The 19,845-nt window shown below is 41.2% G+C and overlaps 1 protein-coding gene across 37 annotated transcripts in view; it reads right to left on the bottom strand.

Annotated features, from left to right (window-relative positions):
- Positions 1–19,845, bottom strand: part of ANK2 (ankyrin 2) — a 277,436-nt gene that overhangs the window by 75,866 nt on the left and 181,725 nt on the right. For 31 of the 37 annotated variants that reach the window (XM_077176874.1, XM_077176876.1, XM_077176877.1 and 28 more), the window contains 8 exons: positions 17,868–18,053; positions 17,395–17,418; positions 15,447–15,545; positions 14,192–14,290; positions 5,923–6,021; positions 5,100–5,297; positions 2,192–2,290; positions 1,920–2,018 (listed from right to left, as the gene is read on the bottom strand). In XM_077176874.1, coding sequence (XP_077032989.1) covers positions 1,920–2,018; positions 2,192–2,290; positions 5,100–5,297; positions 5,923–6,021; positions 14,192–14,290; positions 15,447–15,545; positions 17,395–17,418; positions 17,868–18,053 — 903 coding nt within the window. The remainder of the gene's footprint in view (positions 1–1,919; positions 2,019–2,191; positions 2,291–5,099; positions 5,298–5,922; positions 6,022–14,191; positions 14,291–15,446; positions 15,546–17,394; positions 17,419–17,867; positions 18,054–19,845) is intronic. The other 6 variants (XM_077176873.1, XM_077176886.1, XM_077176887.1 and 3 more) reach the window with 2 other exon arrangements.

The raw sequence follows: 19,845 nt of genomic DNA, 5'->3' as shown, positions 1-19,845 counted from the left end.
AGGCTGTGGAATCAATCTTGTTTCAAGCCTTTTGTAGTTCTCAGAATTTGAAGGATACAAAATATTGGAAAGCATTTTCAGATCAGGAATATTCAAAGCATGTACTCTTTGCATAGGTTTTCAAAAAAACCACTGAAATGAAGATTCCTTGAGGGCAGCGCTCCTAGTTTAATTGGGCTCTGTTCTTTGAGTGCAGTGTCCCAAAGTGGACTGAAACAGTCCCTGGGCAGCTCACCAGCATCTGGTGCATCAGGTCTTGGGACAGCTCTGCAACCAGGGGCTCTATTCATCTCATGTTATATCATGAGAACACAGCAGGACCCATCATTTCTTTGTGCTATTTGTTCATAATTCTAACACCAGAGCTGGAGAATATTCTGTTGTAAGGCCTTTCTCCCCTTGACTACCACTTAAACTGCAACTGCCAAAATGAGCACCCTAGTCAAGACCTTTTACATCAGAATGGGGAATCATGTCCTCTTGTCCTCATCTAGATGTAGGGAAAGAAGTAGCTTTAGCTTGCCTGCTAATAGGCAGGCAAACCCTCTTCACCAGGAGTTGACTTATCTTGTCATTCCCAAGAGCAAACCCTCTTCACCAGGAGTTGACTTATCTTGTCATTCTTAAATTAACATTGTATTACCAGCTGTGATTAGTAGGTATGCAACAACAAAATCCCACAGCCCTAGCTAAAAATCTTAATCATTCCATCTATATATAAAGTTTACTACCTGAAGAATAAGCTGTTTAATATGTGAAAATACTCTAAAGATCAAATTTCTGCAATGACCCTTTTGTGGTTGAATTAGCAAAGCAATTTAGGTTTTGGAAACAGTAATTCAACAGGGAAACTCAGCTTACCAAGTGAAAGCCAAGACACCTGTGTAGCAGAAATTGTAAAGTGTTAAACTTTGCACATAAATGCCTGGTAACACAATATTTTTAACTGCTTCCACAAAGATTTTGTGTTGGTTTTTTTATTATCAATAAAGTTCTTACATAAGGATTGCTTCCATAACAAAGTATGGAAAGTCTATTTTAATTATTCACATTAACAATTCTGCATGCTAACAATTTCACTGGGTTGCATCTAAGATTTTTCTAGCTGAGAAAAAATAATGAGTACCAGGATTACTAAATTTTTGTTGTTTTTGCTGCTGGGAACACTTACCTATAACTTATGTACTGAAAAAAAGCTGCTTCCCAAGTACAGGTGGTCCCAAGTTGAATATTTGTTTATGCTGACAAATTCAAACAGTAAAATATCTTACGAAATACATCTCAGAAAATGATAATTTTGTTTTTGTTGGTTCATTTTTTTTTTCCCCCTATTTTTGGTAACTAGGCTGTTGGTATACAAACACTGATTTCTATGGTAAGTCAGGTTCTGCATTTTGTGTTACTTCCCAAAGGTCACATTTTCCAGATTTAATCACCAGTTCCTGGAATTTCCTGTCTAAGAGGAACATTTTGAGTTTCCCAGGTTTGTATTTTGTTTAATCATTGGGGTTTTAAGCATTTCATACTCTTTCACTGACAGGAATGACACAATTTCATGGCAGCCAGCGAAGTCATGAAGGCAGAAATTAGAGCCATTTGGACTTGAATTTCATCCTTCAGAACAGAAACACAGACTTTGTGGGATTTGGCTTATAATCCATTTTGGATGGTTTTGGTGAGCTTTGTCTGTTTCTAAGGAAAACTTTACCTATTTGACCATTGTTGCAGAACACATGAAACCAGAGATGGCTTATGACACATGCAGTCATCGTTTTCCCCTCTTCACTAAAAGTGCTACAATAACTTGCACTAATATTCAACAAAGTATCATTAAAATGTGACCCTTGGGCTGAGCTACAGGGTAACCAAGGACTCTCTGAGGGTCCCGAGCAGAAGGTTCTAGTGAAAGCCATACTCACAATGTTAGTGACATCAGAAGAGGCTCCATTCTGCAGCAGGAGGAGGACTATGTTCAAGTGGCCCATAAATGCAGCCACGTGTATTGGTGTGAGGCCCGACTGCGAAACAAAGCAAGAGCAGTTTTACTCCTCTGCACGGCTCGAGGGATGGGCTTCTTCATTCAAATCAAACATGCAGGAAAGTGAGGCAGGACAGGAGAGACAGGAAGAAGAAAGCAAAAAAGGAGAGAGAGAGAAGGAAGGTTTCTGCAGGACATGAAACATTTTGCTACCTCTGTTATAGCCTGGATTGAAGCCCCATATTTCACCAGGAGTTCCATGACTTTGATGCGATTTTTCTTGCAGGCAATGTGCAGTGGAGTAAAACCATTCTGTGCAAAAGACAGTGATGTTAGTCAGAAACATGCAGCTACACTTCCCACACAGCTCCATGCTGCCACACTGGGAGCACAAGGGTTAGGCTACCACAAGCAGCTGTTCTTTAAGCACAACAGGTTATGGATTACAGACATCTTCCACTATCTGAGGCATGACAAAGCAGTGCTGCTGCTTTCTTCCCAGGCCTGGGAGAGAAAGGAAACCTCCACCTCCAGACTTCACATACAGACACATCTGTACTGCCTGCCAACTGCACATATGTGTGTGTGTGCTTTCTGGGGCTGCACACACATCTGTGAGGAGCACTCCCAGTGCTTCCCAAGACCGCCTAACACAAGGGAAATGGAAGAAATTACAGTGAACACTTCAGAATCAGTGCCTTTACAAAGCATTTCCTGTACCTCTCTAGGAGAATCATGGAAGGTTTGGGTTGGAAAAGTCCATCTTGTTCCACCTCCTACCATGTGCAGGGACACCTTCCACTATGCCAGGTTGCTCCAAGCCCCATCCAACCTGTCCTTGGAGATTTCTACTGATAGGGCAGCCACAGATTCTCTGAGCAACCTGTGCCAGGGCCTCCCCATCCTCAGAAGGGAGAATTTCTCCCTAATATCTAACCCAAATCTACTCTCTCTTTCAGTTTGAAGCCACTTAAACTGAGAAAAAGAGAGGAACAGAGGGCTTATTCCAGGTTCCACCTTAATCTATCATTTTACTTGAAATCTAAGGACCTGTGTATATTTATTTTTATATTTATACCCTAAGCTATAATATCCATGTGTGTGTACATTCCGATGTACCTTAAATAAAGAACCACCCCTTGAGCTGTGGTATCATGATAGTCTGATGACAGTTAATACAGGTTAAGTGTGTCTCTGAAGCTGAACCAACACATTATTTACCACATGTGAACATTTTAGTGAAAACCACAAGTAACGTTTTTTAGATAATGTTGAAAAATTGGTAAATTTTCTAATAAAGAGCAACAGTATTGCCAAACAATCAACCAGCAGTAACCAGAACCTTGCAGTGAGAGCTTTGTTTATGGGAAAAGATAATCACGTAACAATTATTCTACAGGCTGCTTCTGTTAAAGGAAATGTTAATCACTAGTTCATTTGGAGGTGCTCTAAAGCATAAAGACATTTAAAAAGCTGAGAACTCGCATAGTGCTTGTATCCCCAAAGCATTTTTCAAATATTAACAATTTTTTTAAGTAGCTGAAAAAGCATTCTTTATAATATTTTTTCCATCACTGAACTCTGCTGAATATGATTACTGTTTCTCTGATTTCTAAAGAAATAATCAAAACCATTTGATATTTTACCTCCCACACAACATCTCTCAATATATTTCATAGGGAGTTTTACTGTTTCAGAAGTTTCCATATTTTTCACTGAATTTCATTGCCTCAGTTGATTTAATTTTGCTACTTCTATTTAAGTGAGGAACAGTTTGACGGGGGAGAGGAGAAGGCAGAAAAAAAATGTATCACTAACAGAAATTATGAGCTTCATTTAATATATTAAACACTATCAACAAGCCAAAGGCAACAAGTCTCTGATGGGAGAGAGAGAAAATGAGGGGGGTAGTGGGGAGAGAAAACGAGTTTGGTGGGAAGGGAGCAGAGAGGCAGCAGCCTGAGGGTGTTCTCCTTTTGTTTCAGATGTTTCACAGGGAGGAAGGCATGGAGGGAGGGGAACAGAAGATATATTTCTGGTCATGGAAGGAAAGAAAGAAGACATATGGGATATTTGTGAGTAGCTGAGCAAAGTGCAGGTAATCAGAAGACTGGCAAGAAAAACAAGCAAAGACAAAAACAGTGTCAACAAAGATTACCCAAGTGAGCATGGCACTGAAAAAAGCAAAGCAAAGAAAGTGTTAGAGGAGGAAGCAAAAGTGGCTATGGGATTTTTGGGTATGGAAAATCCAAGAAAAATGAGAGGGCAGAAGAAGATGGTGTCAGTTCCAAGGAAGTAAAGGACAGGGAGAACCTACACAGAAAAACAGTGGGTCCTAGTGTGGGCAGGAAGCTGGGGAAGGTGGAGCGCCCTGCAGTGGGGGTTCTGTAGAGGCCCCAGTGCAGCTGGCCATGGCAGAACTCTGGCCACGCAGGAGCACCTCAAGTGTTCACAAACTCCTTCTCTTCCTGACAGAGTGCAATATGTTGGTACATGAACTCCCAGCCAGCTAACAGTTCCTAGTTAAGTTTGTAATGTTGTCTGGCTTTGGATACATTAAAGACTCCAAATGTTTCCAGAGTCAAACGTGATGTTTTTCTCACTGTTAGGGGCAATGGTTTGATCAGTGAGTAAAAGGAATCGTAACTGCTGCCCTGTAAGCATAAGAACTGTTTTTTGGAAAGAAAAATGGCACCTGATAGAGGAAAATCATCATTTGATAAATGCAGAAATATTAGCTTTTCAATATGTTTTGCCTATGCCAATTAACTTACTAATTCAGTTGAGAGTCCAGAAATTGTGTATTCTATCACCTGGTATGGAAAACTGAGCCATTAATTCATTAAAACACCAATGTATACATCAACATCATCCAGAACCTGCTCTGATTTTAGGGACTCTGCAGAGCTTCCACACCTGACACTACAGCCACTTGCCATGGGGTGTGTTCCATGATGAGGCCTAAGCACACAAGGCACAGGACTGGTAACCAGCAGGTGTGACACCCCTGTGGCTACTGCATCTACTTAAGGCTGTGGAGTTTGCTGACAGTTCTCACTCAGCTTTCCTGGCAAGAGCTACCAGGTAGCTTTGTTCCATGACCCATGTGGGACAGCTTTACCAGGGCACGGGCGTTGGGGTTGGCTCTCTTGTCCAGCAGGAGCTTGGTGACACGGTAGTGACCGCAGTGAGCGGCCACGTGCAGGGCAGTCAGGTAGTCCAGTGTCACATCATCCACAGGAGCCTTGTGCTGCAGCAGGTGCTTGACACATTCCACGTGGTCCCCCTGGGCTGCCATGTGGAGTGGGGAGAGTCCATTCTGTGACACAACAGAACAGCAGCTTCAGTAATCCCCACTTAGACTGTGGTACATGTAAGAAGGACATTTGTTGTTGTGAGGTGCTGCTCAGTGGGCTCTGCTATTATACAAATATCTTCCCCTCATTAGTTTCACCAAAGAGACAGAACTTGTTGGAAATGCATTTATTTTAGATGTATGTTTTCCAGATGCAAGGAAGAAGACACTGAAATAATTTTCCAACTCTGAAATAGTTGGTAAAAATAATTAGGAGAAACTGTACTCATTATCGTATGTGATGGGTCAGACAATATGTACCAGGAATCACCTCTCAGGAGTGACTGACCCAGCTTTCACATCTCTGTGCACTACAGGCTCAGGAAGCAGTACAAGGGAAGTGCTGGCAGTAGCACTCCACATCATGTGTTTAGTCTGATACTAGAGAGACGGGCAAGCAAGTGTACGCTTTTCATACATTTGGAAAGGATTATGTAAGCAAACCTTATTTTGGATCATTCTTCCCATTAATACATCTCCTTTGGGAGGACAGTAACATTGCTGTCTTCCTCCCTGTCCTCTCAGGGACACTGAAAGCTCTGTGGAAGGTTACAGAGGTGTCCCATACTCTGACAGGGCCCACACACACCTTGGTCCGTGCGAGCAGGGGGGCACCTCGCTCCAGGAGCAGCTCCACAACCTGGTCGTGGCCACTTCGTGCTGCACAGTGCAGTGGGGTGAGTCCATCCTTCAAGGAAAAGGAGATAAAACAAATGAGCACATCCCCAGCTGATTGTCCTGGCACTCTGGGGAACTGCAAGCCTGCAAGGAATGCAGCCCCACACGTGAAAAAAAGCTCCTTTTTTGACTCCTAACTGAAGCTGGCTCCACAGAATGAAGTTTCATCCCTGTTCTTGCTTGCACCAGTAAAGGACACTCTAAGGTTACTGTTTGAAGGAGGAAGCTCATTGTGTGCTGAAATCTCTTCTCAAAGGATAATATGAGGGTGCACTGCCTCCTCCCCTCCCCGCCCTCTGCATGGCTTTGATACAGCATTGCCTCTCCCTGGGTTGAGGGTGCTCCATGAACCAACCCATGTCCTTGGATTGCTTTTGATGCAGGGATGAAACAGGTGATGCTCATACCAGAAAGGTCTAAAACTTTATTTTGCTTTTAAACAGGCATCAATATAAAGAAGATTTTAAAACAAGCGAAAAAGAGAGAAACATAACCAAATCTTTCACTTCTGAGATTTAGGGGTGAACACAGAGCTAACAATTCTTTTCTAAAATTGCTATCAGACCACCAACTCCACAAGAGTTTTTTCCATTGCAGAACACCATTCTGTACCAAAAGACTCGCTCAGGGTACTATTAATGATCACAGCAGTGGTAGCAAAAGATGTGTTCATGAACTATTTGGATGGGAGAATGAATTCTAGGTAGCTTTTGTATAGTTTGGACTTAATGCAGAAAAATAAGTATGAGGCTAGAAAAATGGTTGTGAAAGAATATTAGTGCTGAATGACTGAAAAAAGGTAACATGTAGGATATGAAAAGCCAAGTTTTCATCTCCTTAGCCCTCAGCATTGTTCAAGCACACACTCAGAGATGTCATCAGCATTCACTCAACAGAGGCGGCTTTACCAAGGTGAAACACGAATGTTTTTAATTGCAAGAAAAGCCTTCTCCTTTTGAGACATGCCGCTCATCTTGTGTGACATTGACATTGTTATTCCAAGAATCCCATTGAGGAATCCAGCAACAGCTTGATTAAAAGGGCAATATGCAGGTCTGAATTACTCAGAGGCTAAAAAAGTAGCAAAACTGTCAAAACATGGCACTAAGGATAAGTTGGTGACCCTGCTTCATACACAGATGGACTGTTTACCTTGTTGGGGTTTGGAGGAAACCAGCATCACTACGTTTTTAAATTAAAAGTAGCTCTAGACTACACAGTGCCATTGCAACTGCAAGCTCATTGTGGCAAACACTGCCCTTTAACACCCTACAAAAGGCAGTTCTAAGAGGCAGAGCCTCTCTCGTGCCCAGTTTCCAAAGCACAAAGCCCTTTCCAAGTGAGCAGCACCACAAAGCTCCACAGCTGCAAGGGGCTGAAGTCTGCAGGAGGAATTTTTCTCCCTTGCTTATCTCCTTTTTCCAGAGGCTTTTGTGACACACTGACAGGGTTAGGTGTGCCTGGGTGCTCACTGTGTCAGAGGCATTCCTAAATCCCACAGAAGGTTTGCAGTGAAATTACACAGGTGGAAGATCAAACCCAAAACCAGAATTCGTGGCCTTCAGCACTGGTAGATGGGGGTCAGTGTGAAGAATTAGTTGGAACTAATTTACTCTTTTTTATGCACTGAAAGTTCAGAGTCCTCTAAGCCTAGTCTTTTTATGACCAACTGAGGTACACTATCATCTCATTACCAGAGGGATTCCTACAGATAACTCCCACTGGCATTACAAAGGTAAGAATATATCCCAAATGCATTTCTAGGGAAGGTATTTATTTGGGATTTCTTTCCAGTTTCTGGCCTCTTGTGCTCTACATTTTTAATCAATGTGGGAGGTTCACTTTCCTTATCTGCATGGTGGCTTTGATGTTACTCTATTTAGTAAAACAGCAAAAAAAAGAATAATTGCATGAATCCTTGAACAAAAGCAGGACAAATCCCAAGAGGGAGAAAAAGAAGAAAAATATAAGCTAAGAAGTGCATCAACTCCTCAAGAATGTCTGGCTAAAACAAAAAAACTCCAAATAATTTAAAACAATGATTTCTTCTTTGTTCTTACCTACAATTCCCTTTCAAAGCACAGATAGAAATTCGCTACCTATCCTACCAACACCTGCCATAGGTGTTTTGAGGACCTCCCACAGAACCCTCTTCCCTTCCCTCTTTCTGCTCTGAGGAAAACATCATGTATTGTTGTCATTATATTGCAAGAGCTCTATTGTCATTATATTGCAAAGGTTCCACAGTGCTAGAGTTTCATACCTCCTTGATGTTTCTCATAGGCCGCTCTTCCAGGCACTGACTCTTCCTTCTTCTCACAGCAGCCAACTGACTCCAGGTCCCCTCAACCAACCAGCCCACTCTTCTATAACACTCTTCTTATTATTGGCTATAGCTGTGGCCTGTTAAAGTCAGGCCTGTTCCCAATCGTTAATAATTGGCTCAGCTGCAACTCTTTAGGGGATAAGATTACTTTCTATGCTACCTTTATTTACTTATATTCTATCCCCCTATGATGTATAATTAAAAATTATTGTATATTTAATACTTCTAATTCTTTTGCTTATATCTTTTGCTTATATCTTTTGTTTAAAGATGAGGGAGATTTCAAAGAGAAAGCTGTTGTAGAAGCAGAATCAGTAAAGAAAACAATGCAGACAAGCTGACATGAGCCAACATGAAGAGACACACTGGTGTACCAAACAAATCCTTTTTTGCACCATTATCTATTTGCCATGAGCCTCAGAGCTCTCAAAGTGACTTCAGGAGCTGGCCTAAGTAATTTGTCAGTCATTCCTTTGCTAATTGAAGAACATAGAGTGACCAACACATCAGGCACATCACTTGACAGGACATCCAGCTCTGGGTCAGAGAGAGACAGACTTTGAAGCACAGATAATGGATATCCCATAAACACAAAGGCTGCCATGTCAGGAGAAAAGAAATTCAGCAATTTGATGTTTAGAGAAGTTTAACAATTATCTCCTTGCCCTGGATTGTGTGGAATGAAGAGTTAAATGTTTGTATCTTCCCAGTGACATCCCACACCTGGTGCTCTGCTGTTCCCAAATGAGGTACTCTCCTAACTCACTCTGTGATGTAACCAACAGCTGGGTCACCCAGAGAAATGGCAATGCAATGGCCTCTGTGTGCACAGAAGGCAGGAAATTCCATCAATGCTAATTCTTTCTCAAATGCTTCTCAAAATATGAGGAAAACTTGTGCTTTTTTTCCTTGAAAATCAATCACTGGTCATTTTTAACCTGCAGAATTAATTCTGAATGCTGTGCATGACTCCTAACTGTAGGGCTTCCAAAGATGAATTATTTGGTCACTTCACAAATTCAGCTTAGCAGAGTATTCTTTCAGCTTAGCAGAGACACAGAGACAAAAAGAAGCTGTGCTTATGAGGGATTTTTAATGGGAAATTATGTGGGCAGCACATTCACAGGACAGTTGCTCACATTCAGCACTCATTCAACCAAAAACTAATGATAGAAATGAACATCAAAGGCCAAATTATCAACGAATTATTCTAAACTGCAGTTGCACGTTCTCATTTTCATAAGGGTGAAGTAAAGTTTTAGTATTTCATATGTCAAACATGCAAAATTGTCTAAATTTTCTTAACAAATAAAGGGATTTTAATTTGTTCATTTTTCATTACAACTAAACCTAATCTCTTTAAAAATGAACAAGGCGAGTCTCCCTCTTGCTTTAAGCTCTTGGCATAATTAAACATGCTGTAAAGTATTCCTCCAGGTCGCCATTCACAGCACAAATTTGAAAAATACAGCAAAAAATATACCATGTGCCTGCTTGAGTATTAAGATAGTACCATAAGTAACTCCAAATAACAGTCATTTTCTAGATAACTTGCTTAGACAATTCCTACAACACACCTTCCCACTCCCTTGTAAACATTATATGGAGTCACTAAATTTTTTATAGGAAATATCTGCATTGTGATTAGATATTTATAATCTGACATAGCTTTAGGAACAGCAAAAGCTGCCAATGAATTATTAGTGCTCTGTGCATGTAAGAAGATGAGGAGAAAATGTCACAGCAGCATTACTGCAGGAACAAACACTGTACAGAGCACAGTTCCAGGGCAGGGCCAGGATCCTGCTGCAGTGTTTACCACTCCCATGTGGAAATAGCAGAGCCAAGCCTATTTTGTCAGGACACAGATGTACAAAAGGAGATTTATTAGTAATAATATCTCAGTAGGTTTCCAGAATGAGTGTTAAGGGGTGTCTGAAGCACATTCCCCACAAAAAAAAAAAAAAACCCAAACCAACCAAATCTGAGTTGTGCTGCTCAATTTCCTTCCTTTTGTTTTCCTATTGGTACTACTCATCTCCATGAGTGACTTGCCCCTCCTCTGAGCTCCAGCTGAGCTCCTCCTTTCTGTGGCCCTTCTCCAACCCCAGTGGTCCACCAGACCTTGTCCCACCACTGTCATGCCTATCCCTGCTCCAGCTGCCATGCTGCAGGCACACAGCACACTTACTGTCCCACACAATAAGCTTGCCCTTCCAAGACTGGATGCTCTCCTTCATTCCATGGATTTTATTCAACTGTAAATATTCAGGATGAAAACCTGCAAGAGGAGACTTAGGAAAAGTCCCAGAGCAAGAAAAATCTAATTTCAATGTTGGCAAGATTGAATAGGAAGACGACAAAATGTGTGACAGCTTCAGTGGTTGAGACAGGTGAGAGTGTTCCTCCCCCTCTGAAGGGTGTTTGCTTACTCCCACAAAAATGGAAATTCCAGTAAGGTGATAAAAGCCTGGGAATTAAACTGCATTTTAAAAGAAAAAAAAGCATGCAAAACCAAAAAAATCTCATATTCTTGGTTTTTTCCCCATAAAATCTATAGAGAGAGATGATAGAGATAATACAAAAGCTGCATTCAGAAAGAATATTCCTAAAACCTTGTAATAGCCAGCAACATTTCCACATTCTGAAGGTGCACACTATTATGATTCTATTATATGAGGACTCCTTTTTATAGAAATACATGCATTTTGGCCATGCTAAAATTGCTTTTAAATTCTGATAATAATTCCCTGCAAGAATCCTTAGTGTGTTCCAGGAAGACTGTAAATGCTTTCCTTCCCTCAAAGTGAGAACTGGTAATTGCCATGCTACCCTTGATCACATGACAGTGAATTAAGCATAAATTAAACTTTCCACCATCTTTCAGAGAACAAATTTCTGCACAATTCTCTGACCCCCTAACTCTAATCATCAGAATCTGCATGAGTTAGAATTTTGGCCAAATATTAAAAATTTAAATAAAATGATGCCACTTAAACTGTTACTAATGTAAGAAAATGTAAAGATAATATAGGATTGAGTAAAATTTTGAATATGAAATATTTTAGGATAGGCAATTTTACCGATTAATTATTTCATGAAAAAAAGTCCAGAGAAGGCTTGTATGTAAATGGAAGTTGCAAAACATATACTAGCTATTATATAATAATATATGTTAAAATAATATTTTACTATTTTATTATCATATAATAATTATCTACTGTTAAAGATGATATTTTGTTATTATATAATATTATAATACTATTTCTAACAGATAGTAGTAATAAAAGTATCCTATTATTTTATTTAAGAATGGAGTTTCCATTTCTGCTTTGGATATAATATAAAAGAAATTAAATTTCCCATTTTAAAAACTTAGGACTTGACTGAGAAAAATGGTAGGACTTACAAAAAAGAAAAAAAAAAAGTAAAACATTATTTTAAAATATGTACTGTGTCAAGAGATTTACCAGTATGTCTACATTTTTATGGCTTTGTGAGAAATGCCATAAAATTTCAGCAAACACATTCTGAAATGTATAGAAAATAAAAATACTAATTTCTGCAGAAAGCAGAGCTTTCCTTTGACATGCTGCATTAACTATGGAACAGCAGGACACATGCATCATTTACTCCTTTTGAGGAATAGACATTTTAATTTATATTTTTAGACAACACAGGGGCTCCTAAAGAATCATTTTAATGGAACATTTTCAAACACAGAAAGCTTTCACAGATTAACTTTGCCAACCTGAAGTACTGAAGCTCATCTGCAATCCCCTAAAATAAGTTTTTGCATCTTAATTTATGCAGCGTCAGATGTCATGTAACAAAGCAAGCTAAAAATAAACAGAACTAAAGCAGCGAGGGCTGCTTTAACCGAAGGGTGTATTTTGATGTGGTGTGGAGCACAGGAACTTGGCAGTGAAATATCCCAGTGTTTTAATTCCTCTGTTTTGCAGTGACTGTGACCTGCTGGAAGGCGGCAGGAGTTCCTGGGGAGCCGAGGGAAGGCAGCAGGGAAGGCAAGGTGTGTTAGTACTGCAGTGGGGCAGGCGGGGTCTGTGTGCCAGGGACAGAGCACATCCCACCTCCTCACACTGTGCAGACTCACAGCCAGAGCCAGGCACTCGAGGTGAGTGGACAGAGCACAGGGAGAAGAGAGACACACCCAGATAACATCAACAGCTGACACAAAGCATGGACAGCAAAACCAAAGCTCTGGAATCTTCCCCACCATGAGGCGCACACCATCGGCTGCCACCACGAGTCCCGGAGCTGAGAAGAGGCAGAAGGTGAAGGTGATAGGAAGAGGGAGCCTGTGCAAGCTGGAATTTGTGTGCCTTAGGATACCTGTATGGGTTTTCGGGGACATCTCTGTACTGATATTTTGAGCCCATGTAGCAGCTGACACAGGGCAGGGAGCAGAGACAATGAGACAAATCTAAAATTGGTCCCTCCCACCTATGTTGGGCAAATCCTGTTCTCTCACATTCATTCACAACTGCGCTCAACCTTTGCGGGTGAGCAGGGATGGGAAAACACTTTGACCTCTTAAAGCCCAAAACATCCCTCACAATCATCTGAGTCAACTTGTCTAGAACAATATCTAAATACTGAACAGGAAATAGGTGAACTCAATACTGTCATTCCAAAGGCCAGATGGACTATTTCTGTATGACATGCTCAGGGGCATGTGGAATATCCTGACTGAAGGGTATTATTAGCATTTCATGCCTCTTCTCCACGAGATTTAGGTGTTTATTGTGGAAAATGTGAGCAGGGGTGATTTGCTGTACATCTGCCTGAGAGATAGCTCTTTCCATCAGCAGGAGTTTTTAAAAAATGAAAGAAAAATAGTGAGATATCATTTCATAATCAGAAACCAAATCACAGTCACATACAGAGTTCACAATAATCATGACTGGTCTTCCAAGTTTATGAAGCAACAAATGGTTGATGTAATTAAAATTCAAGTAACTGCAGAGGTTGAATCAACCCCAAGGGTAGCTGACTGTAATATCTTCTACCTTCCTATTAGGTTAAACAAAAACTCTCATGTCCAGCTCTAAACTTTGTGTTCTAAAATACTCTTGATCTCTTGGACATGTAATTTTGCAGACCAGCTACCTAAATACCAGCAGCTCCTAAGAAGGAGCCCTGTGCAGCTCAGTCTGAATAAATGACAATGTTTTCCCAGGTGATTCCAAAATCCCATTTGAAATATTTAGCCCTGCCCATATAAAATGATGGGGTTTTTTTTTGCCCTGAATGACTGTGAAATCACCCATAAATAAAGGGCAGAGAGATGATGTGACATTTCAATAGGACAACAGGGAGAAGGAAGCCAGTGAGAGTCAACTAATTATTACCCCATACTTTGTCTGGGGAAGAGACATGTGGCTCTGAGGAGGTTGCTTGCCTCTATATCAGCTCTCCAATAAATATGGACTGAGCTCAGTAGAGCTTCCACAGGGCACACTGCAACTAGCATGGACATTTAAGGGTCAGGGGACTGAAAGGCTTGGATGAGTCCAGACCTTCCATTTCCTTTTGCTGTGCATCACATGTGCTGTGTCATGTCAAGTTGGACCAACTAACAGGCTTATTCCCTGAAAACCATCAGTTTCATCAGCTTTTTCTTGTATGATGTAGGCAGGTTATACAGGAGACTAAAGGAAATAGCATTTCTGCCTCCTACTGTCACTAATACCAGCTGTTCTTGAGTCTGATACCCTAGAAAACAGTCTACATAAAATAAAAACACAATAAATCCCCAAAAGCAAGCAAGGAGAAAATCCCAGTCCCTTCCCCAGAAGGGACAAAATCATATTCAGGGAATAGAAAGACTCACCCTGGTTTTGGCATCGATCTGCCCTCCACGATCCAACAAGAGCTTCACCATGTTTGTGTTTCCCCTTTTGGAAGCCACATGCAGTGGGGTGATTCCATTCTACACCATGAAAAGAACAAACGATGAGCTGGATGGATCTGAAGGTGTGCAATGGGGGTGAATTTTGGTTCGGATCACAAAAAATGAGACCATCACATCGTAGAGAATAAACGAGAATGTGCTAGAGCATCAGAGCTAGGCACACACCATATAAGCTAGAGTTAGTAATTCCTTCCTAAGCAAGAGTCCTTCTCCATTGTTTTGGGGTCCTTGAATGAAGGAAGCAGCGCATCTGCCCAAGCAGTAAACATCACAGCCCCAGGGCCAGACAAACAGACAAACATGTATCAGAGTCCCAATGAGCCAATAGTCACAAAACACTGAAGCATTTCAATCACTGCAACGTACACAGAGGACAGAAATGCGTCACTCCTACACAAAGGAACCTTCTTGTGTAGTGCCAAAAGCATAAAGGAGTGGTAGGCTGTGTAGGCTGAAAGTCCTTGAAAACACTTTGGGTGAGGCAAGAGGTAATATTAGCAGCTACTCCAGATTGGAAGCAGGAGGGAGTCAGTCTGGAAGGCAGAACCCTGAAGTAATTCAAAGCGTGTCTGGCAAAATCAAACAGCAAACTTGTGACCTGGAAGCTGGGTTGAGATTACCAGAGGTTTTCATGTCAAACTACATAATGTGCAACAGCAAAGAGACTGGACCATGTAACTCTGCAGTTGTTTACCATAAAAGAGCAGTCATGATTAATTAGTTCTTTTACTGTTGAATTTGTATAACAGCAATATACTTTACTTTCTGGTTTTGAAAAATAGTAACATGTGAAAACATGGAATTCAAGCAGTATAGCAAATATTGAATACCAAAAAAGCCAATCAATCCTACATCAATTTCCAGAGTACATCTAACAAACAGAAAAGCCACAGGGAGCTGACACATTATAAGAGCATCAGCTTTCTGGAGCTGCCAAAGGATCCTGCTCCCTCCAGCTGGGAATACTGGCTGTTACACAACTCCCAAGGCCTCCAGGGCATTGCACAGAGACAACCTTTCAGAATTACTGCAAAAAAGACATCTTTGATCCCAACAGAACTTCAGCATTACTTTGCTCCTTTCTTCACTCAGCTCTTGCCTCAGATTTACCCAAAGAAACCCCCCCATTTCTGCAGGCCATTAGAAGCAGGCAGGTGAAGGGGTGAGTCCGTACCCTGGCGGTGAAGTCGACGGCAGCTCCGCGGTTGAGCAGCAGCGTGGCCACATTGACGTTGCCATAGTGCGCGGCAATGTGCAGAGGGGTGAAGCCGCTCTACAAAGGGAAACAGCCCTCGTTACACACATCTTCTCACACAAGGTCAGCAACTGAACTAGAGCCTGAGTTCAAAATGCTGCCCAACTAACACATCGTGGCAATTTTATACAGACTGTGAATAGCTATTCTAGAGCACAGCCTTTTGGGCAGAGAGGTCAGTTTACAGGTGGGAGGTTATCAAAAGTGCTTCATTCCTTCATTCCCCAACTCAGTCCCCTGCATCAGTGGCCAATAAGATCAGTTGTCATCACAGAAAATATTAATGTATTAGCCATCCTTAAAGAAAATAAAGCAAGTTCCTTATTACCATTTGGAAGCAACATGGGTCTTTTAGGCTGGATAAATTTAATGGGGTTCGAAAAATGATCACAGAAGTTGCTGGACTCTTTATTTTACTCCTCTTAGAAACAGAAATATGGACAACATATTTCCTATTGGGCTTTTGTTTGTTTGTTTTTGTTTTTCAAAAGCAGTAATTATTCAAAATGTAATTAAAGAGTTTGGTTTACATAAGAAACTACTTAGTAGCATAGTAAAAGAATCATAATTATTTATATACAATTTGGATTGCAAAGGAGCTGAAGAAACTTCGCAATCCATAAATAAAAACCCCCACATTTTACTTATTATTTTGAATACTAGAAGGTGAAACCTGCTCCAGCTATGAGATGTACAATCTCTTGACAACAACATGAAAAAAGATTTTAAATTTTCAGAAACTAGGACAGAGAGCAAGCTTTTCTTCTCGTAAGTAATTCAAGTAGAAAGGACCTTGCTTTTGAGGTTTCCCTGAAGAGCTTTACACTGATTTGATTGGATCTTGCTGATAGTTATAGAAAGGGAGGAATACTTCTGGCTTTTTGACTACAGCATGCTCTCAGCTGGGTTTCCTGCCTCTCAGTGTCCAAACCACCATTTTAAGCTACTTCTGGAACAAAGGAATGTGAGCACGTGCTGCCCTCCTTCCGCAGGCACTGCAGTAGTCCTTGCCCTTTCCCTCAGGGAAGAGCATGTCCCATGGAGCAGGTGCCCAGGGAAGCTGTCACCCTTCAGTTCACATCACTGCTGGCTCCTGGCAGCCTGCTCATGTGTGCACACACCAAGAAGGAAGCACCTTCCCGTGGGCATGTGCATCCATAATTCATTCCCTCCTCCAGCAGAGAAACTCCATTATTCAAAAGCAGGTATTGAAACAACAATCTCATCCTTGGAACTTTTTCTTTCTCCTAAAAGTGGCAATGATCTTTTGGGAAAATCCCAGTCCAAGCCAATCAACCCTGTGATTTTTAGTGGAAGTAAAATCCATATAAGAAATGTGTTATTTACTGCAGGTAAATTCTGAGTATGTACTGTCCCTGAGGGCTTTGCAAAACTTTATGGAAAAGATTGTAATAGGAAGAATGGTAAAAAGAAGCAGATGCCCTGAACAAGTTTTTACCCTGGGGAATTTGATTATGCTTATTATGGTAAGAGACAGAAAATTAATTTTACCATTATTCTGGCCAAGCCAGACACCCAGATGTAGTTATGCCAATTGAGTGCATTTTCATAATTAATGAAATTGAGCTAAAAAGCATCTTTATCCTCTTAGCTCCATTACTTGCTTCAGACTCCTTTAGACTAATGTGAATTCTCAAAAATGTCCTTCAATACTGACACAAGTAAAAAGAAATTCTAAGACAAAGGATGAATAAAAATAGGAGGTTTTGAGCCAGAAATTTCTATGTATTAAAAAAAGAGTAATATCTTCACCTCTATTGCTAACTAACAAGGAAATATTGGCAAAGAGCAGTGAAAATAATCATAAGTAACAGAAAGAGTAATTAAAAATTGTTGATGTCGGTACCTCAGTCGTCCTATTCACCATCATCTGATGCAGCATGGTTTGGGAAAAAGAGGAAGAATATTAAAGACTGGCCACAAAATGAAGAACTATGTTGCTTTTTCTGAAATGAGTTATGCTGTTAATTATGAGAAAAGCCATTCAAGCATGCATTAACTTTAAACACAACCTATGCTCCCGTGGGCAATAAACCAATATCCTACTTAATAGGGAAGCAGTGATTCTGCTTCCATTCCAGTGGCTTCTGGTTTGCAAATAATGAGAAAAATCGGGTTACCAAAGAAATAAGAGGCATAACTAAAAAGTGAAAAAATGAGCACTTTGTAATTACTGTGCAGCTTCACACCGCAAACTTATAGGTATTACTGGTGATACTGGTGGAGCAAGTTGTCCTTCCCTGCCAGAGCAGTTCCGTTTCCCCGTTAGGATGCAGGGATTTGAGGTGCTGTCCCCGAGCCCGAAGCCCGCCCCGTTACCTTGGACTGCACGTCAGCGTTGTGGTCGTTCTGCAGCAGCAGCGCTGCCGACTTGGTGTCATCCTTCCTGGCGGCGATGTGCAGCGCAGGCAGCCGCACCTTGCCCTTGGTGTCGTTCTCCAGCAGGATGGCCACAGCCTGGTTGTGTCCCTGCTGCAGTGCCACAGCCAGAGGGGTGAAACCGTCCTGGGGGCAGCAAATAAGGGGTGCTCAGCACAGCTGGACAGCTGTGGGGAGCTGCACTGCACCCTTTGCGCACACCAACCCGGGGACCATGTTCCCAGCTGTTTTCCACCTCTGCACTCCATCTCCAGGGACATGAGATTGGAGGCACAACATATTTTAACTCTTTCAAGCACCTTCAAAAGGCTTTCCTATATTTGAAATGCTTTGAAAGATCTTTCACACTTCAAAGTAATCTTTTTTTAAGTCAAGTGCAAGCAAAGAATCATTCTACAGCATCTCTCTTAATTACTTCTCATCTTAAAATGGGCTACAAAGCCTATCTTTAGCAATTTTTTGGTAAATTCACTGAGCACCGAACAGTGTCAATGTGAAAAATATAGACAGAATATGTTTATGAATATCTCAATATCTCACATCTCTGCAAAAAGGAACTGTATCAAATGCATTTGCTGCTCTTCCCGTTCAAAGTTACACATGAACCATGAGTCAAGAAATCCAGATCATGTTTAGGAACATGATTTGAGGGAAGAAAACTTCACATTATTTATGTTTCTTGTAAAAAGAAAATCAGAAAATCAATCTTTGCTTGTCATAGTTTTAGGTTTGTTTCTAAATTAGTTTAAAATTGACTTGTTCCTCCACACGTGCCTGGGATGGCCAGTGCTTTAAAATCCATGATAACAAGATAGCAGCTTGCTCTCCTGGCTGAAGTAGTACAGGCTACCAGATATTTCATTCTGATTTCAAACTGAACCCTTGCTCTGGTCATGCATCCTCCCCAAGCACAGAGATGGGACAGCTTTGCTTTGGAATAGAAATATGGAAAGATGAGAGAAGAATAAAAGCCAAGTTAGGAAGCAATGAGAGCTAACATATGTTGAAAGAAACATCTGAAGAATTGCCAAGGCAATTTTTCCCCTCGGTAATCTAATAACTTTCTCTCCCTTTTGCGTCGAGCTGTGGGTAGGTGCATTGTAACAGCGATACTGCTGTGGGTTCTGCCTGTAATAGAGATTAAATTCTGTACAGTGAATTAAAAAGGGGGGAACAGCTGACAAAACAGCTGAACTGTAAAGATTATTCTGAGATTGGGGCTACATAAGGTGTTGAAATGGCTTAATGCATTTGCCTTTTGCCTCTGGGAACATGAGAACAAATCCTGGATTAGAGACTCTGAAACCGAGCTCACCCTTACTCTCCTTTTTTATCTGCACATATAGAAGTGTGAGAGGAAATTAAATACATCCAAAGGCAGGGCAAGTTTCAAGGCTTCAAAGATAAGTTCATCCAATGGATTTGCACCATTTCATCATGCACCTTCCTCTAGAAGGACACAACTCTTTCTGCATTCCCCCTCCTATTGCCTCTGGAAAGCATGGCTGACAGAAGCTTGGAGACAGCTTTTCATGTCCTCACCTCCCATGAGGAGGGCCACTCTTTGATGCTAAACAGAAGGACCTCCTCCCTGTATTTGAGTGACATCCACAGTTCAAGCTGTCATCCCACCTTACTGAATGTACCATTTCTTCATCCTATTCATGAGGTGAACTCTGGGCACCTATGAAACTGATGGTGACTCAGGCCTTCCTTCAGGAACACTCACACAATCATGGAAACCATCCCCTCAGCAGGACCTGAACCTAAAATCGACCTAGTTAAGCAGCAAAGAGATCAACAGCCTTTACTTTACAAGCTACAGAGTGAAAACTGATCTTTCTGAAGGCACAAGATAAATTTGGAGTCAGGGTCAGAGTAGGACTATATTTTTTTTTTTCTCCTCTCTGCCTCTTCT

This window comes from Agelaius phoeniceus, chromosome 4 (assembly GCF_051311805.1).
Source record: "Agelaius phoeniceus isolate bAgePho1 chromosome 4, bAgePho1.hap1, whole genome shotgun sequence".
Taxonomy (NCBI): domain Eukaryota; kingdom Metazoa; phylum Chordata; class Aves; order Passeriformes; family Icteridae; genus Agelaius; species Agelaius phoeniceus.
The sequence above is the reverse complement of the archived record's forward strand: the minus strand, read 5'-3'. Positions and strand labels throughout refer to the sequence as shown.